At 37.5% G+C, this 22799-nt stretch overlaps 1 protein-coding gene across 1 annotated transcript; it reads left to right on the forward strand.

Annotated features, from left to right (window-relative positions):
- The first annotated feature begins 6343 nt into the window (after positions 1-6343).
- Positions 6344-22720, forward strand: dap (death-associated protein). The gene is made up of 4 exons (XM_079863294.1): positions 6344-6559; positions 7662-7764; positions 19421-19463; positions 21921-22720. The coding sequence occupies exons 1-4, from the start codon at positions 6505-6507 to the stop codon at positions 22038-22040; spliced, it is 321 nt and encodes a 106-aa protein (XP_079719420.1). The 5' UTR covers positions 6344-6504; the 3' UTR covers positions 22041-22720.
- The last annotated feature ends 79 nt before the right edge of the window (positions 22721-22799 follow it).

Below are 22799 nucleotides of genomic sequence, written 5' to 3' on the forward strand. Positions count from 1 at the left end.
TGTTTTGGAGTTTATTTCTGGAGTTCGAAACAGCTTTCCGGAAAAGTTTGCTCCTGCTGGTAAACACCTGCAAACTACCATTGGTCCATTGCGATTACGTAATAGGTAGGGGTGTGCTCTGTGGCTCCGCCTACTTCTAAAAGTCCTTTATTCAAATCTAATACCATTTTATTAAGATTCAAAGTGAATCATTCTGAATTTGCAAAAATTCTACTTAGGCCCTATTCCAAATGGCACACTTCAGATGCACTTAGTCTTGTGGAGTTGCAATGGCTGCTGCGTGCACGTGATAGTCCACGAGAATGTAGGGTGTACCATTTGTCATTTTAGGTTTCAGAAGGGTGCTCGGGGACATCGGGGCCAGGGACATCGCGAAAGTGCCCACTCGTTGGAAGACCACAAGTGTTTAGGGGGCCATTTGGGACACTGCCTACTTCAGGCAAGATTTCAAAGTGCACATACAATGGACAATTTACTATCCCATGAGGCCACAGGAGAGGATTTGTGAATGACAGTGAAGCAACGCAACTGATGCACGAAGGTCACATGACAATCACAGCATGGCTGATGAAGTATGTCCAGATTACCTTTATACTACACACATTCATCCTATATAGAACATACTTTTTAGCAGTTGAAAAGATTTCAGACGCAGTCCCTGAAATGCCTCGATTTTATGCTTGAGTTTCTTTGGGGAACTTACACGTCACAATATTTCTCATTTAAATAATTCACGCCCAAGGCATACACAAAAAAAGGGGCGAGGCCTGGTTGAGTTGCATTAGATGTATGTTGAAACTCGCAGTTATGGTAAGGGCGTGAAGTGGTTGACCAATTACAACACACTGGTCCAGCTGACCAATCAGAGCACATTGTTCTTTTCAAAAGGAGGGGCTTCATCGAGACAGGAACTAAACCAAGTGTTACTGACAGACTGGGAAGAGAGGTGCTGCAAAAAGATAAGATATGTTTAAAAAAAAGTGTGTTTATCAGAATGAATGACCCCAAAAACAAAATCAAAACTTAGTGAAAGGGCATAATATGGCCTTTTTTGTGTAAAGTAATGTGTTTTATATATATTCATAACAGCAAATTTCTTTTAAACATTTGGAGACTGACCAAGTAGGATTACCCACAATTCCTTTTATTGATCCGCTCCTCCACCACTTCCAGTCGGGTGCGGTATTGTCAGATCCGCAGCCATCCGAATGCTCTATCACCGTGATGAAAGAGACTACGGAGTGTTCCCTTGGAAACAGGAAAACAGAAGCAGGATATGCTGGTGTTGAATCCTTCCCATAATCCATAGCTCAGTGGAGAGCACAGTTTCAGAGCATTACATCCCCAGCAGGCTTTGCATGATGTACAACAGGGGTCTTTTGCGCCGATTTAGGCTACCGAATAATTCGCACATGGGCACACAGACGTGAAGAGAGGGCCTGGAACTCTTATTACCTGTAGAAGGAGACAAAATAAACAAGCACATGGATTCTCTTAGTGAGGGAGGATGTGGCGGCTCATGCCTGGTGAGGCATTATGGGGATTAAGTAACAGGCACCTTAAATTTAGCCTTTTGAGACGGGCTCCATCTAATCATTTCCTGTCAGTGTGAGTATTGTCATTACTTCTCTCCTTTCAGGGACAGAGTTCCAGCATCCAGCACTGAAGAGAGCAGGAAGGACATACAGAAATGAGATGTGTGTTTTGATCTGTGACACAAGAATGAGGGTCATGATGGCCATGGAAATGTAAGGGAATTGTAAAACTGATTCTGAAGTGAAAGTCATGGAAAAGCCACATGTTTTTTTGCTCTGCTCTGTAATATTGCATCGGCTAGATATAGTAGCTGGAGTAAAACTTGCCCTCGAGCAATTGTGATATCATCATCCTGTCCGCTGAGGGTCTTATTGGAGACATTTGTACACTAGTAAGTGTCCTTGTTGAAATCTATTTTTTAAAAGATTTTTTTCTGACACACAACTTGAAATCTGCCTGAGCGACATCTGGTAAAATGATTCTCTATAAGCAAAGAGATGCATTTATTTGATTAAAAATACAGCAAAACAGTAATATTGTAAAATATTATTACAATTTAAAATATCTGTTTTCTATGTTTCATATATATGGCAAAGCTGAATTTTTAGCATCGTCAGTCTTCAGTGTCACGTGATCCTTCAGAAATCATTCTAATATGCTGATTTGCTGCTCAATAAACATTTCTGATTATTACCAATGTTGCAAACGGTTGTGCTGCTATTTTTGTGGAAACTGTGATTTTCTTTTTCCGGATACTTTATGAATAAAGTGCAAATGAACAGCATTTGTTTGAAATAAAAATCACTGTAAATGTCTTTACTGTCACTTTTGCATCCTTGCTGGATAGAAAAAAGAAAAAAAAATTGACTGAATTAATGAACTTTTGAAAGATAATGGCATAAGAAATATTGGTAACTCTACAATAAGGCCTAATTTGTTAACATTAATAAATGCATTAACGAACATGAACCAACTATTTTTATTAATCTTTGTCTATATTGGTTAATAAAAAATGTCATGTTAGTGATTAACTAATTTTTGCAAATACAACTTTTGATCTTAAAAATGAAGGTTTCATTATTAACATTAGTAAACTACTTTAATTAACATGAACTTATAATGAACTGCACTTCTTCCCCATTTATTAATCTTAATTAATGTTAATTTCATCATTAACTAATGCATTATTAAAATCAAAAGTTGTATTTGTTAACATTAGTTAATGCACTGTGAACTAACACGAACAAACAATGAACAATACAGTAACAAATGTTTTGTTCATTGTTATAGTTCATGTTAAATAATGTAGGCCTAGTTCACTAATGTTAACAAAGTAAACCTTATTGTAAAGTGTTACCGAAATATTATATGTAATATTGTGCAGTAGGCCTATGTGTTCTTGTTTTCAGGAAGCTCCCTGACATGCACAGTACTACAGGAACAAAATATGGATATTTTTCCTTCAGTCTTGCATATCATAAAACAAAAGTCTTCTCATCATGAGTCCTAGACCATTTACAAAATACCATAATTGGATTTGTCTAGATTTACGAACAGAGTCGATTACGTTAAATTAGATTACCATTGTTTGGACACTTGAATTCTAGGATATTAGTCTGAACGTTGGCAATTGTAGAGCACTTGTCTCAGTTATAGCCTGTAAATGTTACTGACTCACAGGTTGAAATATGTCAATGCAAGACTCAGAGACCCTCGCTGTCTCGTCCCCTCGGCACTGAAGTTGTAAAATTAAATTCAGAGGGTGTGCAGAATAGCTCAATTTCCCCTGAACCCTTGCAATGATTAAGTGTTCAATATGTACCAAAGTTTCATTTTCAGTGTGTGCCGTCTCACACTGTGGGATTATAATCTAATGTGGCATGAAAATAGGTCTTCAATTCAGCAATGTGATTCATTTTATGCCAGGGCAAATACGGCAAGAAACTCGAAACCCATCTCTTTGACACATCCATGAATTAGAACCCCCTAAAATGCAGATTTGCCACAAAATCAATTTCTGTGTAGACAAAAGTTAAACTAAAGAATCATCATCCCACTGCAGATGAAATTATTCATGAAGGGAAAATGAATTTTCGTCAGGATTCATTTTGGACTGAAAAGGGTTGTTAGTTTAGGCATCTGTGAATGTCAGACGCTACACATTTGTGCCAGATCTGATTACATCAGTGTTGTTTCCTTTCAAAATGACCAATAGATTATTTTTCATGTAGGAGAATATGAAGAGGAGTCTAGGTCACTCCCCAAAAAATCATATGACCATGAAGATTTTATGCATTGTAACATATTTTCAGATCAATTAAGCTCATTCTGCTCCATAATTCTCATTATTGTAATGTGAAATACACTCTCAGGAAAAGGAAAAAGGTACAGAAGCTGTCACTGGGACAGAACCCTTTAAAAAGGTACACCTTTGTACCTTATTTACCCCTATTAGCAGTGTTGGGGCTAACGCATTACAAGTAGGCTAACACAAGTTACGTAATTAGATTACGTTTTTTACTGGTAGAGTAACGCATTGCTTTTAAATTTACAACAAAACATCTGAGTTACTTTTTCAAATAAGTAACGCACTTTGTTTTCTCATTTATTGACTGACACCTCTCCTGTTTCCATGTTGAGAGAAATCATAAGTAAGTGCAGAGGCGTTGTGAGTGCGCAGTGTAAACATGATGCTTAGTGTAGTTCTAGACTATGATCATGCATGTACTCATCTCACTTGCACAAAAACAGATTCAGTATTCCTCAAAATGAATAAAAACAGTGAAATACAACCACAGAATATTTCGCTGACCTTGAATGGTCCGATTCAAACATACTAATAAGCTAGTATGACTTTAGATAAACATCACATTTATGTTTCTTTTTATTTTGTCCTATTCTTCTGCAGGTTTGTTTGAGCTGCGCCCTCTACTGTACAGGCATGAATTTGCATTTCCTTCAGCCTGAGGCTTATTTATCTCACGTTACTTTTTAGGGAGTAGTTGCTAAATTACTTTTAAAAGGAACTTTCCCCAACACTGCATATAAATATTTTAGGTTTAGTCATTTTAGTTCATTTTTAATGTGAAATTTGATTTTATTTAAAACATTTTTAATAGCAAAATAATAGTTTTACTGTAATTCTATAAAACTGACTATTACAGTGATCATTATTTTAAAATACTGAGAGGTATTACTAGATGTGATGAGAGTTGGGGTGTGTTTAATTGTCCTGAAAATATGAACATAAGGAGGAGGGGGTAAAATGATATGCGGACATTTCAGGTTGTCACTGTTAGAGGAACCCGATTTCAAAAGGTCTTTCATGTTAATCAGAACGATTCGGTTATTAGAGCATGCAAGGTTACATAAAGCTCCCGTCAATATCCCATGATACATCCACATTATTGACAGAGTCAGACATCATATGGCACAGTTCTTTCTGCACAATACAGCTCAACCTGTGAGTGATATATATATCATGATCACTACTGCCTCTATCAGGCTCAGATCAGAAGCTTGTAGGTCTCCTAAACCATTATTCAGAACTGTGTTATTGCCTTTCATTATACAACTGTTCATAAAACCCAGAACCACATTGCTTTTTGTGGTCAGTGAGGATGTGGGATACACTTCACCTAGCAGGACAGAATCTTATAGCTATAACAGTTGATGCTGCAAATAATTCTGCTCCGTCACAATAAACTCTACAGTATATTGATTTGAATGTTGTTTCCATTATTTTACCAGCTGCCTTAAAAGTGACATTCCATGCATTTGTATGGCTTGTTTCAAAATGAAGACTCATGTCATTTATTAAAGCATTAGTCTCCCATCTAGTGGTCATGATTCACCTCAGTGTAAATTCAGCAACACAATTCAACAGATGCCAGTTGAACTTGCAGTGCAATAGGGCACACATCTGAGATTTATCTATTGAAGAACTGCGTCATGCACTTGTGAAGAACAAAACTTGATTTACTGATACTGACAAACCATACTAAGAAATGTTGTTTGCATCACAGCCTCCTACTCAGATAGCCTTACAGTAGTTGGGCTAAAATCTGGCACTTTATGATGATTCTGAATCTGCACACAATAACACATGGGTTAATATTAAATATAAGGACTTTGATCTCAAATATGCATTCCTCAGTGTCTATTTGGGGAACTCCATTATGTCATGTAGGCCTACTTGTGCAAGACTGACATGATTCATTTTTCCCCATAGTGTAAATGTTAATTATGTTCATTGTATTTTTTGATGAGAACAGTGTGTTTTCTTTTCTTCTAACCTAGATTCATCTGGTGCAGTAGTGATCTGCTGTCTATTTGACCACTCACACTTTCAGCAATGTTCTTGAGTTAAGCGAACAGTTTTCCAAATAACCCATGTTAAAGGTTATTAAGTCTGCTAACATTTTCCAGACATTATTTTTAGCCTTCATGAATCTTAACCGAGTGCATTGACAGCTTATAATAATGATTTTTAATCTCATGTGAGTAATGTTGCGTGATTTTAAACATACTACTAGCCTACCGATTTCTTTAGGGGCACTTTTTTCTCATTTAAAAATTTTAATCTAAATTTTTCGTGGTATTTTTTCTTTTGATGAAAATAAAGAACATTTCTTCCCTCTCTCTATCACCTGTTTCCAAAATATGCGACCTGTGGGCTTATAAATCAAAGTTCCACTGCACGTGCAGATTTGTATTTTCTGATTTCCCCCGTATGTTCCATCAGACTTTCCATAGAAAAGAGGAGGAACGTCCTTTCTCAATAAACGCTCTTATTGGTTGGAGCGGCCACTGCCGTCATCACGCACCGTTGCCAAACAATGGGCAGGGAAAAGCCACGTTGACGAAGTCGACAGTAGTCTGCGTTATTTTTCATCCAGGAAACAGAAGGATTGTTTTTATTTTGAAGACAACGAAGCTACTCTTTGAAAGAAGCGCTTGACAGCAGTCATGTCATCGCCGCCCAAAGAGAAAACCGAGACCAAAGCTGGACATCTCCCTGCTGGTAATCCATGCTATTGCTTAAGTTAGCTGTTGTTGTTTTTCTGCTGGGAGGTCTAGTGGATCACTCCGACAAATGTGTGGCTTTTTATATATATATATAAAAAAGTTTTTCTTTTGCATCAGACATTGCATCAGATCTCTTAATGCTAATAAATTATATTGGGCCTTATTCGTTGGGATATAACGTTACCTTTGTCTTTGAAAAAGTGAAAGGGATGCCAGTTCAATTAACCTTGTGCTCAGGGCCCTGAAACTTCTAGGGTTTTTTTTTTAAAGAAAAAATAGATTTTAATGTTGATATTTCCACTATTCCCATTGCTCAGTGCAGTTTGTTTATTGTCCGAAAGGATAGTAACAGGCTTGACTATTTAAAGAGTTCAATTCTGGATCTGGTATGCTATTTAGTTTAATAGTTTTTAATTTTAGAAATTGATATGGGGAGAGAATAAGAACAATATGTAATTTTTATTTGTGTATAGACATGCAAATATATATATATATATATATATATATATATATATATATATATATATATATATATATAATTACAGGGCTGGGTTGAGCCATAAAAGGCATCTGACAAAAATAGGATAAAATCTCAGAATTTTTGCTGATGTGTCAAGCAAAATACCTATAATAACAGAGTAAAAGATGGTGTCAGCTTTTCATTGCTTACACGTATGTTTATGAGGGATGTGAAAGGCATACTTTTCGTGAAGTGTCCTTAGTGCAGGGTTGAGCTGATAGGAAGTGCTTACACATTGCTTTCCACAAGTGGTCAGTCATCTCTAACAGACAAATGTATTACGATCAACCACGTTTGTGACACATGGCATAGTTTTTCCTCCACATATTTTTCCTTTCACGTGGCGTAAATGTGTGATTTCACATTGTGTTTCCCTTCGTCAGCATTATCTATCAGTGCGGTGTAAAGTACACAAGAAAATCAGATAACAACATGTGTGATGACACTTAAAGTAGGCCAAGGGAAAACGCTTGCACACTAAATAGTGATTTATGTCATTTTATAACATTATATGATAAGTGCAATGTAATAAATGCAGGAAAAAAACTCTGAATTTGTTTTTGTTCAATTGTGGCAGTGAAAGTAGGAGGAGGCATGAGGATAGTTCAGAAGCACCAGTCTGCAAATGAAGTGCCAGAGAAGAAGAATGACAAAGACAGTGAAGAATATGAGACTGAGATGTAAGTATGCTGACTTTCACATTTCTGCAGTATGCATTCCAATTCCAGCTCACCATCTCTCTGCGCTGATAGGCTGTTCCTTCTATTGAAATACATGGTAGACTATATTTTCAGCTGCAGACTTGTCAGGAAAAAAAAGTAATTTTATTGAGTAATTTTAGTGCTGAAGTATACACAAAAAGGTTCTATACCTATAAGTCTTGCTTGTAAGCCTTATACGTTTTCTCTCTTGTTGCCCAAGAGATAAAATAAGTTTCAGTGTCATGCATCAATTCATGACACCCTAGTATCTATGATCATGTTTACACATTCATTTTGTTGACTTGCAGCCAGTTGACTTATTTCCAGCCATAACCAGCCTCTTATCAACTTTAAATGTATTATTTTATTTCACAACTCTCTGGAATACTTCATTCGGATTGGTTGATGGCTGAATTCTGCAGGTGGATATTTTGCATAATGACACTAAACTGTAGGCCTAGTTGACTGCTGTCAAGCTTAGCGATGTCACTCACTACAGTTCTTCTCACATAATTCAATGAATTAAACTGAAATCAATATTGCATGTTTATTTATATATTTATCAGCACAGCAGCCATTGTACAGCCATTTTATTGTCATTGAAAATTATTTATATCCCCTTATAAATGAAATTCCTGTCTATTTCATGCAAAATTGTTAAAATAATAATATAGGTCAAATTTACTTCTAAGTAGGGCTGCATGATTTGTGTGTGTGTGTGGTTAGGGAGGGGGTGTGATTCCAATAAAAATTGCTTTTTAAAATGGATTTTTTTTAAAGCTCTGAACCAAGCTGCTATGAGACACTGAAAACACTATATAAAGAATGGCTCACATGTAAAAAAAAAAAAAATTATTGCATATTTTTACTTAATTAAATCGCATACATTCCATTTTAATAATCACACTAAGGCATATTGTGATTTTGGTTTTATTGTGATTAATGTAGCCCTAATTAACAAAATTCTTACTAGACCTTAGTAACTCATTTAAAAGGTCATAGAGTCTTGGCTTGACATTGAGTCCAAGTTGAAAAACATTTGATCAGTGACACAGGTGTGCAATTCCCATTTGACTGCTGGCACATGGAGAGGGTTCTGCTGAAACGAGAATGTTTTTCTTAGCTTAAACTCACTCAGCTCTGTGTTGGTTAAGCGGCCCACACCAAACCAGAATATTTAATATGATGATTAAGTCACTGTTAATGCCCATCTGTCTCTCGATGAGTAAGAGTGAAGGTGAATATAGCAGCACACTGTCGTCTTTTACACAAATTTCTGAATTGGTGAGCACATGACAATCTTCTCGGGTGTGTCAGTAAGGAAGATGAGGCAACAGCCGGATATCACACATTGTTTTCTTCATTGCGGTGGAGTGTGTTTAAGTTAAATAGCTTGCATTGAGTTATCTGCTTGTTGTTGGGTAACTGTCTTGCTGCTAGTTGTGCAAGTGCATATGTGCAGTGCAAAGGTTTTACAGTCCTCAGATTTCTTTTGTGCTTGTGTTGTGTTGTAGCTGACCTGTTTTCAGCGCTACTGAGGTGTGTCCACAGGGTTTGGCTGCTGATTCGGATAGGCTTTCTGGCTTTGTCCCCTCCACCGCTGTACCTGATGACTGATCGGCCGCCCTGTTACAGCAAGCGAGCCCTTATCAGCTCACTCAACTTGCTGCGGGAAATCCTACGAGGTGTTTCATTCCTGAAGCTGCTTTTAATATCTCTTTGGCATACCTTCAGAAACATGGCGGCCGCTTGCGAGTGGACATTTAAGAGAAGAGGTTAAAATGTGGTTTTAGTGCCCAAGAAACGCACTGTGATGTTAGAATGTGATCCCTGCACCCACGCTATTTAGGTTTGGCATTTTCTCGCAACGCTGGCAAGCAGAGAGGAAACTCGCCATTTTCCTGTGTAGTCTCTTTGTGTTCAGATGTTTTTACAAAGCTTGTTTTAGTTGTTGACACCAGTGAAATTTCTTGGATGGTTGGTTAGTATCATTTCTGAGAAACGCTGCTGATTTTTTTAAATCAACCCAAATAAACCACCTAAATCACCTATACAAATCCCTTCATTTCTCCACAGTCAAAATGTATGAAAACACAATGCAATAGTGGATACATTTTTATCATAGCTGTAGCGAAGTAAAATATTGCACTTTAAAAAAATAAAGCGAATATTACAAACAATGGAAGAACAAAAAATCAACATACAGTACACAAGCAAGAATTTGTTGTTAGTCACCAGTAGCACACCAGCTCCAGACAAACAATGACACTCAAAACTGTCCTGTTACTATAGCTAACATTACAACAACAGCGTATCTTGGTCCTGTGAAACAGCAGTTACTCACGTATGGAGCATATAATGCTAGTGAAAGGGTGCTACTTATTTTTCACTGCATGTCTATTTAGTATATCCTGACAATAGTTTTTTAACACCAAAAGAGGGTTTGCGCTGAATGACGCAAGCTGTTGGTAAATGTGATCATGCATTTACTCATCTCACTTCCACAAAATAGATTCGGTATTCCTCGAAATGAATAAAAACAGTGAAATGTAAACTCAGAATATTATGCAAACCTGCAATTAAATATGTTAAATAACTTAAATATACTTTATGTATTTAATCTCACTTTATTAACCAATGTCTTTGCTACTGACCTTCGATGATCCAGTTCAACAATACTAAGCAAAATTGTCTTTAGATAAACGTTATATTTGTGTTTCATTTTTTGTTTTTATTGCTAAAGAGTGTTGAGCTTTCTTCTTCCTCACTCCAGATGGCAGCACAGCTGATAGGTTTCTTTGAGCTGCGCCCTCTACTGTACAGGCGAGAATGAGGCTTATTTAGTTCACTTTTGTGTGAAAGGGCCTTTACATTTGCCAACAATAGTTTTTTTTTTTTTTTTTGGTTATTAAAGAAACAAAACAACCAAGCCCAGCCCAGGTGATGAAAAGTAATGCAACGCATTACTTTCCATAAAAAGTAACGCAATTAGTTATTTTTAGGGAGTGACGTAATTTGTAATGTATTACCTTTAAAAGTAACTTTCCCCAACTCTATAAATAACTGTGTCCTGCTAAACAAGTAAGTAATTAATAAGGCGTTTGCAAACAAGACTTGTTATATTGTGGTTTTGTCTATTGATTATTACTATTTCACTCATTTTGGTGTTGCAATAGTAATGTATAATTCCGAGTCAGAGGACATAAACGCCTTCGAGTTATTATTAATGTTAATATTAAAGGGATAGTTCACCCAAAAATGAAAATTCTGTCAGTAATTACTCACCCTCATGTTGTTCCAACCCCGTAAGACATTCGTTCATCTTCGGAACACAAATTAAGATATTTTTGATTAAATCTGAGAGTTGTCTAACTCCTCCATAGGCTTCTAAGGGACACATGACCAGCGTCGGCCAATAGTGAGCCTACGTGGTGACGTGCAACACAGACGCGCTACGCTTAAACACTACGTGAAAAGACCCGAGGCCCAGAGAGAAGGAAATGAAAAGTGGAATAAAGTCGTTATTTGTGTTTGTTTTTGCGCACAAAAAGTATTCTCGTCGCTTTATAAACTTAAGATTGAGCCACTGGATTCACTTGGACTATATTAACGATGTCTTTAATACATTTTCTGGGCCAGCAAGTTTCAGTCCCTTAGAAGCCTATGGAGGAGTGAGACAACTCTCAGATTTAATCAAAAATATCTTAATTTGTGTTCCGAAGATGAACGAAGGTCTTACGGGGTTGGAACAACATGAGGGTGAGTAATTACTGACAGAATTTTCATTTTTGGGTGAACTATCCCTTTAAAGACCACCAGAAAAGCAAAATGATCTCCGAAGTGATATAGATAATAAAATTACATTTGCAAACATTTGATCCATCTGATCCAACGTTACTTGTAGCCCTCAATGCATGTAGATAACTAAACACATTAATACATCAGCAAAAGTGAGTCATTATACTGACTGCCATCAAACGTGTCTGATAAGCATTTAGTGAGTCAAAAGAAAAATCATTTGCCAAAATAATGTGCCAGACATGGACAAAATGCAAGACTATAGTTGCAAAAAGACAACAACAGGGAGAGAGTGAAACAAAATCCTTTACAATACATCCTCAGAAAGTGTTGTGGAATTGAATTAAGACCTCTGTGACCCTGTCTCGACTGAGTTTACTTGCAGAAAGCTGGACTGAGGGGAAATGGTACAGTAGTTGTATGAGGCCAATGCACAAGACCTGTATAAGGAACCAAAACTGAACAATAGACAGAAGTAATATGAGTCTTACTCTGTTTCTTGCTGAAAACAAAGGGGTTTCCTCTGCAAACATTATTCCTTTACAAAGCTCCCATACATGCCTATAAGCACATTTGCGAATGTTTTCAGTGAGCTCAGGTTGGAGTCTAATGCCTTCCATGGCCACGGATCATTGGATCTTTATGGGCAACTCTGGACAACTTCCATCTCAGAATTGAATTTCAGAATGATTGAACTGTTCCTTCCCTGTATTTCATTTTTTATTATAGATATTAATTCTTGTTTAAGTGTGTCCAGTAGCTGAATGTGCCAGACATGCACACATGCTCTCCCATGTCTTGCTCTGTCTCTCTCCCACTTCGCTGTGCTAGCAGAGAGATGGCCTGTAAGCAGGTGGCTTCTGATGAAAAAATTGCACATTTGTCACAGCAAGTCAAGTAGCACTGTCTGGGGACCACCTGTCAAATGTAATTTGGTCTTCTTAGATGGATCAGAGGCTCAAACGGAATGGCTCTGAGCTGCTAATGTGATGTGCTATGCTGGTGAGCTCGCTCTTAGACGTGTACGCCTGTTCATGATGCAGGAAACTCCACCGTCTTCCTCAAGTTACTGTCTCACTATATTACTACATCTGCTTTGCTGCTGCTGATGATTATTGCTGCTGGTAATAGATTAGATACACAGATACACTGCTGTGAGCATGTAAGATATGCTGCTGCTGCATAAACAGTCATACATAATCCTGTAGCAGATATAGGCAGGTGGAGGGTTTTAAGTGCTGTTTACACGACACCGTTTTCAACTAAAACGTAAAACTTTTTATGCGTTTTGGCCGTTCATTTACACGACAACGGCGTTTTAGGTGCCTGAAAACACAAACTTTTGAAAACGGGTTTTTATAGTGGAAGTTTTTGAAAACTGTCTCTGTGTAAACAACAAAAATGCAAATCTCTGAAGACGATGACGTCATGCAAGTGTTCAGTCTATAGTGTTTCATCGCCATCTAATGGCCTGGCAGCAGAATACAGGGTTTTTAGTCATTTTCGCGCATCCGTGTGAATGGGGATCGTTTGGACTTTGCGGAAAACTCAAAGGAAAAACTTCTCTGTTTTAAGCATATCGTTGTCGTGTAAACGTGCCCTTAGAGTAACTCTGATAGTGTGCTGTAGGACTAAACCATAGACTGTAAAAAAATATGGACGACGCCCCTTCGCTCTCTTCCATTGATGAGAACTGAAGCCGCCAGTGTCCCGATATGGCGCTGACATATTGGAACTTGAGTCTGCGCAGTAGCGATCTCGGGACCAGACCTGCGCAGTAGTGAGCAGGAAGTAAAGCCGTGAAATCAACGCTCCGCCCTCACTCTCGCCGAATGCACTCAGGGAGAGTGGATTCTGCACACTTTTTTAAAAATTGATTGCAGTACGACAAGAGGCTTTTTAAAATAAAGTAAATACAATCTACTCAGTCCTCCGAAGATCCCGAAAAAAATGTCCGTTGGTGCTTCAGTGACTACTTCGCTCAGAGAACCTGTCAATCACAGCTGTCAATCATGACGTTACACCACCGCATCACGTAACTAACTAAAAACCAACTTATTTTTGAAACAGACACTTGAACTTACATCAGCGTGATAAAAACGACAGCAAATGAAAGAAACCACCTTTGGAAAAAAGATATTTGAAGTGTATTTAATTGTTTAGTTGGTCTCACATCCCGTTGAATAACACGGGGAGGCGGGGCTTATGACCTATACTAGGACCAGTCACCGGGGGGCGATCGAGACGTTTTGGCTTCACTTTTCAGGGCTTGTGCAGCACGCTTGGACTAAACAGACTATTTAAATGTTGAGCAAGCAATCTCATTGGCTGCAGGATCAGCAGAGGCCAATCAGCTTGTGCCATGCTGTAATGATGTGATTGCTTGCAGATTGCATGTATAGTAGACTGCGCCCTCTAGAGTTTCATGACTGAACTAGATATTAAAACAACTATATAAATAATACTGTCATAATAAAAGTATCAATTGACCCCAAGTTTTGAACAGTAGTGTAATATAATAATCAATAATTATAAATATTAAAATACATTTATAATAAATATTGCTAATTTGAGACATTTATTTTTTGTTTGTTTTCATTAAAATAGTTAGTCAGAATATTAGAGCATCTCAGTATGTTGATGCTTGAGATGTTGTAAACAGTTTCCATTAGACAGTAAGAGTGTGTAACACATGGAGTGTGACTGCTAGTAACTGGCAGGCAGATTCAGGTCATTAGCTGAACCCTGCAGCAAAAGCTGTTTCTGTAGAAGCTCATAGGCTGACTTGCGATGATTCTCACACACTGCAGTCAATTTTTGGACACTTCACCCACAACGCTGAGGGAAACCACATCGCATTTCACCCACTGCTAAAGCGCATCCCAATTCCTCCGTTCTGCTGTGGATGGAGCGACTGCAAAAACTGGGAATGGGATGCTGACTTTTAATATAGCAATATGAAAAAAGGAAAATAAAAATTGACAGTTTGATGACAATTATTTCCATGCTAGTTTCCCTCTCTGTGCTGTTTAGCGAAGTGTGCTGACGCTATTGGAATAATGGGCTCTTGGTGTGTTGTTTCAGTTAATCTGCTTAAATTTGCCTCACTGCTGTGTCGGAAGAATTTCTGTATAACTATATGTTATCTCATTACCACAGAAGTTACTTTTCAAATGTTCCGCCTGTCAGTCAAAACACACATGTAGCTGCATAACTAAAGTCCAAATCTGACTTCTCCATTCACCCAGTGGCTTTGAGCAAAAGATCTCTCGTGCATTATCTAGATTTTAAGCATAACTGGATGTTATAATTGTAAGTATTTTAGTTTAGCAACACACATTTCCCTTTTTCATCATCAGTATTTGGTAGGAATGTGAATTTATAATTTAGGAACAGCATTAAGGGTTAGTTTCACTACTACAAATGTTTATACATTATAAGGAACAGATACCGATGCAGTTTTTTCCCCCTACGTTAGTTCATTTAAGAGGGGAAAGGCTTTTATTTGGATAATAGTAAGCCATTCATCAGAGCTCTCTGTTGTGTCCGTATCATGCCCACCTTTGTGTGGTTTTTCTAAACTATCATCAGGCCACACAGAATCTGCACATGCAGAACTTCGCAGAAAGCTCAGCAGAATATTAACACCTCCCATTAACAAACACGCCTTTGTGTGTTCGTTTATTAATATTTTGGTTCATTCAATTATGGGTTTTATATGGCAATAAGCATGTACTCTGAGCTCTGTTTTGCACATTTACACTAAAATTGATGTAGGATATGTAAAAAAGGAGCAGATGCATTCCTCCGTCCACCCTGTATTTGTATTCTGTTGATGTTGAGACTCAGTCCTGTGTTTGCACCAGAGGCTAAGCATGGAGCTTCAGGTGCGGTTCAATTTTGCATCGTTTGCACGGTTCATTCCCTCAGCTACAGACAAGTGGTTTTTGCTGTTTCCTCCCGATTTAGCTCATCAGTAAATAAAAGCTATGCCATGTGGTTGCCATGACGACAGCAAGTTGTGAGCGTCTGTGCCGACTTGTTAATTGCAGCAATCGCCTTTGCTCCTGAAGCTGAGATTGGGTTATACCATAGCAGTTCATTCTCTTTCTACACAGAATCTCCATCAGGCCAAAACCACTCCCTCTGCCAAACCACTGTCCCATCCCTCGTTGTGTGTGTGTGTGTGGATGGCTTCTAAGATGGATGGATGGGTGGATGGATGAACTCACACAGACAGACTTTCAAACTAAAATTTGGAATAACTAAGTTTTTTATTTGTATGTAAAGTCGCAGCCTGTCTTCAGAAACATGTTACAAAAATTTATATTTTAAATAAATGTTGTTCTTTTGACCTTTCTATTCATTAAAGAATCTTGAGGGAAAATGTATCATGGTTTCAACCTTGATGTTAATTAACCATAATTAATAATTAAGCATTAATTATAACCGAGCAGCAAATCAGCATATTAGAATGATTTCTAAAGGGGTCATGTGACACTGAAGACACGAGTAATGATGCTGAAAATTCAGCTTTGCATCACAGGAATAAATTACATTTCAAAATGTATTGAAATAGAAAACATTTCTTTTAAATTGTAAACTTATTTCACAACATAATTTTTTTAATGTTATTTGTGATTAAATAAATGCAGACTTTGTGAGCATTAGAGACTTCTTTCAAAAACAATTACAAAATCGTAATTTACTTTTGACTGGTAGTATATTGATCTTGATTGATTGATTTAAAGTTTGTTTTATTATTTTGATTATTTTGACACATCTATGTATAAGAAATTAAGAAAATTCTGCCTTGGTTTTTACTCACAATAATACCAGGAGAGGTTTAGCTAATATATTAATGTTTTTGTTCAAGATGAACAATTAAATCTTCCAAAGAGTTATTGACCTTGATATTTACCCTGCAATCTATTTCAGTATGTGTTTTTCCATCAATGATTTTTACTTTTTACTAATTATTCACTGTAGTAGTGCACTTGCAACATCTCTGGTCTGATTTCTTCATTTGAAAACAAGCACACCACTGCCATCCTCAGGTGTAGAATGGAATTGCTAAAAAAAAAAGAAGCAATTTCAAAATCTCTCTCTCTCTCTCTCTCTCTCTCTCTCTCTCTCTCTCTCTCTCTCTCTCTCTCTCTCTCTCTCTCTCACACTCACACTCACACTCACACTCAAACTCACACTCACACTCACACTCACACTCACACTCACACTCACACTCACACTCACACACACACACACACACACACACACTGTCTTGAATCTTTAGAGTTTCCTCCTTCTCACAGCAAGATGAAAGCCACAAACTTCTGACATATTCTAGATTTCACAGCATTACAGACGAAGTCCCACACTTCTCACAATGCCCTCATTTATGTTCAGCCTTAAGCATGTTGAAACATCAAGATGTGTCATGCTGTGATAGCAGTTGAATTGTCTCCTTTTTTATAGCTCGGTTTCCTGCAGTGTGCAATCGGTGGTGTAGTGTGCTACAGACGGTGTAGTATTTGAGAAGGTCTACCGGAAAATGGCCACTCTTCAAAACTCTCTCTTTGACATTATTATTCTACTTTGATTGAGTTATTTTTCATGTCAAGGTCAATTATCACTTTTGACCTTCTCTTTTGAGTTAGTGCTTTAAGGGAAACGCTTGGCTTTGGAAAATAAATGAGAGTCATTTCTGAGGCTGACGGCTTGCGCAAGCCTGGAGCTATGTTTCTGCTCTGTGCTCAGATGGTGGCGGTAAATTCCCTGTCCCTTGGGAATTTTTATAGGCCATTTTGTACCTCACCAACTGCCTGGAGCACCTGGTTTTACATCAGACCCCTCCATTTACTCTCCCTACTTTCCACACATGCATGTTCACGCAGGCCTTGAGAAGTGACCAGGGCTTAAAGAGAGAGTTCAAATTTTATCGTCATTTACTCGCTGTCATGTAGCTCTGGACCTGTATGACTTTATTTCTCCTGTAGAGGGTTCATAAAATTAAAAAGTCAATGGGGTTTAAAACAACATTGGACCCCATTGACTATCATTGTATGCAGGGCCAAAAAACAAACTCTTTGCCACACCTGCGTATGGCCGGCGGTGACTTAAGAAATTTACCGTCCATAAATATTTTTTACCAGCCATGACACATAGATTAATCCTTATTAAAGTTATTCAGTCAAAAGCAATGTTTGATTAACGTTTGATTAACATTAAAAACACAGACGACAACAGGTTTATTGGGCTGCTGTCACTTTAAGAGCTAATGCACGGATCCAATATACTGTTACATGTGCATATTATTTAACTGTTTATGTTCAGTTAAGACATAACTGACTGTTAACAAGGATACTTGCCAAGATAGACATTTTGACTTAATTTTGTTTGAGTATGTATTTTCAAGCACAAGAAGACGTGAAAGAGAACTCAATTCAACTTTTGTGATGATGCAGCACTGGCCCGTCAACTGTCCCGAGTGTCAATCATGTTTGGCAAAATTGCCCAAAATTGTTTTTTTTTAAATGTTATAACGTGTCTGTCAGAGCCATAGCTGTATGGGCAAGTGCTCTGAAATATTGTGCGGTTGCACTTTTGGCGAAAACAGTACGAGTCCCGTCTGTCTGTTAGTTTACATCATCAATGCCGTACGACCTATTGGTTAATGATAACCAATATGCAAATGGATGTTTAGGCAATATCTTCATTATCTTGTTTCACTCATCAGTAGTATTGTATACCATGTAATGCTACAATTTGAAGAATAATTATCATGCTAATCCCACTGTAATCGGTGGCCTGGTGAATGTCGATCACACTTGCTGAATATGAAATCTATATGATGATGTTTCCATCAGCGCCGCCGCCGTAGCTAATTTGTTGCATTAGTATTCCATCCCTGCATCTGATCAGATACGTGTCCGGACACAGAAAAGACGCTTTCTTCCAGCAGTTATGTGAAGTAGAGGGCGTCTGCTGACAGACACGTCAGATCTTTGATTGAGCTCAATTTGACTCCGAGCTCCTCCACTCATAATGATGCTGGCTGTTGACCTTCAGCTAATCAGTGCAGGCCTCACACTCTCATTTCACACAGCCCGACAAACTGCTGTCTGCTCGGCATTGGTCAAATTATAAATCACGCGGTTATGCATGGTGATGGATAGTGCTGATAATTTGTCACAAAGCCTTGGTATATATTTATTATATATTAACAATTATCTAAATATTATTAACTAATTTAAAATATTGACTTCATATTTAAATATTTCTTGTCTCACTAGCTACTGTCTAAATTTACATCTGTATTCAATCTCTTATGAACCTTTTGCTTTTAATTAGTGAAATGAGATGATGTTTCCAAAGTTATAAACCAATACTTTACCTGCAAGAACAAAAAAGTTCTCTGGTCAAATTCTGTCTACATTCAGTTTAAAGGTGTCTTTGGCCCGGACACAAGGCTGCACTATTGAGCCGAATCTGGCTGAAACCCACGGAAGGTTTTTCACCCTTCTGAAATATGAGTGGTTCATTCATTACCAGACTACAGAGTTGTTTGTGTTCTCCTTCACATATTCCCTGTGGAAAAATTAATGATCCCTAAAAAAAAAAAATCAGAGACTGATTAATACACAGGCTTATTTACAATCAGTTGCTGTTTGACATGAAAAGAGAATGGTTTGCTTCACAAACACTTTGTCATCTGTTTTGCTTATGCTTCATTAACTAGCACATATATTTAAATGTGTTTTTTGTTTGTTTGTATTTAAGACATTGCTTTCTGTTTGTAACTGTGGTCTTCTCTCTTTTTTCTTTTTTTCTCAATCTTTAGCCCACCAAAGATGCATGTTGTGGTCTCGGGAGTCGTCACTAAGGTTGGTACACATGTCCATTGATTACATCATAATATCTAAATCAAAAGCCACGTTATTCCTGGTCCAACAGTTTAGATGGTTTATATAAAGACCTTTTCATAGCAAATGTGAGACAAATTGTTTCCTAAAGGTCTGTTCACACCAAAGACAGATTCGTCTGGTTCAATTCTCGCCTGTACTTTAGGTGATACTGATGTGTAAATTCACCATCTGGTCTGCCGACAGAGTAGATTGTTAATTTGAATCAAATCTTTAATGGATAAAATGTGAAGGAATGATTTAGTATTTATTTATTGCATTGAATTTGCATTGGGGAAAAAAATGCATTGAATTGCTGTTTGCATGAGACCGGGTTTAAGTACTTATTTAAATATGTTATTCTCATATCTCGGTCAATTTTCCTTGTCCGAAGACATTTTGGACTGCTGTACATATAAAAAATGCCGAATTTTTAGCTTGTAAATGTTTATACTCATTTTGAATAGGACCATAGAATCGCCTTATTTATATTCAAACATTTCCCTGCAAACGAATATTTGCATCTGGTGTGAAAGCAGTGCCAAATTCATTTTAAACCTGCTCATATCTAAAATCGCCAAAGTTTGTCCTCACGAAACCCTAGCCTGAGGCTCAGATATAGAGTTTGCTCCGATAAAAGCCGTTTTAGTCTTGCATCACTTATTGAGATCATATCAATAGTCCGATGTGCTGGAGACTCTGTTTGGGGTTTGTTGAATGGCTCGTCACATAGAGTTCACTCTGCTCGTTTCCAGCCCAAGCTGACCTTAATCCATTCTGCCGCCATGGGATTGTCCGCGTCTCCGGATTTATAATGTTTTGATGTGACAGATCCGTGCATGCTTACCAGGATGAGCATGCAGCGTTTTGAGGGAGAGTTTGCTGTTTAATTATATAGGGTCCTCCGTGTAAACATGTCAGATGCTCAAGATGTGTAAGAGAACGTGGTGTTCGAGTATGTATGTCACAGGCCATTACGAGTGACCCTAGAGGATGTCACGATGGAGCCCTTTTACTGGGCCATTGGCCTCCTTTTACTTTTAAAGTGATCTAAACAGCTTCTAGTGACAATTTATGCAACATTTCTTCTCTAAATACTCACATCTGAGGCTCTTTTAGTCCTCCAGCAAGCTGGTAAACAGACAGAAAATAGAAAAATGCCACGCTTGTGTTCAGTCTTGGCTCGTTACACTGTTGGACTGTCCACCCCGTAATCTACTTCAAAAGCTTGCTCTGAAAGACTCTCTCATACGGATTAAAGTGATGTTGGAGAATGTCTGCGGCTGCTGCTTTCTTGCAATACGGGATTTGTGTCCTCACTGGGCATCAGCCGGCTGCATGTCAGATGCTTCTGTGTGCCGCTTTCCTTTTCATGTTAATAGACACGAAACAAAGCCAAAGAGATCTCAGTCTCATCAAAAGTTTCGATTTGAAATGGATGGCAACTAGAAAACACATACAGAGATGACTTTGTTGTCATTTGATATAAATCGTAATTAATTAAACAGTGTCACTCACAAGAGTGCAGAATTGTTTTGGTTCGATTTGAAAGGCGATAACCGATATATTGGCTAATAAATCTAAATCCACATTTTTATATAATTTTTGAGAGCCTGATTACAAAAACAAAAGTCTTACCATTAAAAGCCACCCAAGCACTTCTACAATTAAACAAAGTATATTAGCCTAGTTTGAACCAGTGGAAGTTTTAAAATTAATTTTACACTCCTATGGCTCCTAACTTTCCTTACCAAAAAAAATTGTAATTCTAATCATATTTCAAGTCATTTAAAACCATCATGATGAACAGTGCACATCTGAAGCATCTCAGCTGAGGGAAATAATCCATTATTTATCGGCTTTAATATATCGGCCAAATCTTCTTATCGGACTGATAACGATTACATTAAAAATGAACATATATCGGCCGATACCGATATAGTAGCCGATATATCGTGCATCTTTAGTTTTTTTCATCAACAAAAATATTATTATATTTTTAATTTTAGTTGACTTTTTATTAATTTTGTTATTTGCTTCTGTTTTTGTTTTTTTTAACATTGCTATTTAAGTTTAGTTTGTTTTTATGTCCAGTTAATAATTTTAGTGCTTAAAATTTCATTTCAATTAGTTCTAATGAGAACATTTCTAATTTTCATTTAGTTTAAGCTCTAATATTTACATTTTTATTTTATTTAAGCTTTATTTCAATTAACAAAAATGTTTTGAATAGTTTTAGTTAACAATAATAACCCTGGAACACAGAAAACAGTCATCACAGTGCTGTTACAATATATAGCACTCTTGTAACACCTCTCGGCCAATCAGAGTAGAGGACCAGGACTGAGTGTTGTATAATTATCAGTGATTCACTGCACACAGATCATTTGTCATATGGACACATTATAATTGACTGTTGTTATTGTTTGTCCTTCTCAGGGAGATAAAGACTTCACTCCTGCTGCTGCCCAGGTGGCCCATCAGAAACCTGTGCCCTCGGTACAAAAGCTTCCTGGGGCCCATCACATCAACCAGCACATCCACCAGCCTCGGAAGTGAGCCCTTAACCCAGCTGTAGACCACCACGGGCACGGGGCCAGGACCACACCACCCCAAACACCTGCTCAGGTTGCCAGGGATCTCTTGCCGTCAAGTACCCCCCCACCCCCACCCCATTCCGTATGTGCCTGCAAGCGTCCTGTTTCGACTAGTATCATGACAAACGTTCCTTTTTCTCTCACCTGTAAATCATTGCAACACTAAAATTGAAGGCTCCATTGCGAATCACTAATCAGAAACATAATCTGTGTGTTCATTTCATGAGGGATATGTGGAGCTGTGTTTTATTTTTTAATTTTGTTTTACATGAATCGTTCCAGAGAGATGTAAATTGTATAAATCGTTTTTTTGAACTCGGTGAATGTTGTATATTAGGCATTAGGTACTAGGTGTGGTTATCTGAATAAAGAGTTAATATAAAACCATGCACGCCTTTTTGCTCTTAAAAACAAATTCATAGCTTTTCATTACCTGATGGAAATATCAGTGCTTTTACAAATAGGTAGTGACATGTAAAGCTGAAATTCTCTACAAAATAATTTAAGTGGTTCAATTTGAATTAATTGATAAAAGTTATGGAGAATTAAAAAAACATTCATATGCTAGAATTGCATGTCCCTAAGAAAACAGTGCTTGCAAGACAGCATATGAATAGTGAGAGTGAAATTTGTGAAGAATAATTTCAGTACTCTTTGCTTAAAGTATATGCTAGAATTGCATTTCCAGAAGAAAAATAATCTGTTTAAGGTAGTAGTTACA

This window comes from Squalius cephalus, assembly GCF_949319135.1.
Source record: "Squalius cephalus genome assembly, chromosome: 25".
Taxonomy (NCBI): Eukaryota; Metazoa; Chordata; class Actinopteri; order Cypriniformes; family Leuciscidae; genus Squalius; species Squalius cephalus.

Excerpts from the sequence above, each read along its gene's own strand:
- dap (XM_079863294.1), top strand. The coding sequence starts at position 6,505 with ATGTCATCGCCGCCCAAAGAGAAAACCGAGACCAAAGCTGGACATCTC. Across the intron at positions 6,560-7,661 it reads AGCTGGACATCTCCCTGCTG|TGAAAGTAGGAGGAGGCATG; the intron begins GTAATCCATGCT and ends CAATTGTGGCAG. Across the intron at positions 19,464-21,920 it reads TCTCGGGAGTCGTCACTAAG|GGAGATAAAGACTTCACTCC; the intron begins GTTGGTACACAT and ends TGTCCTTCTCAG.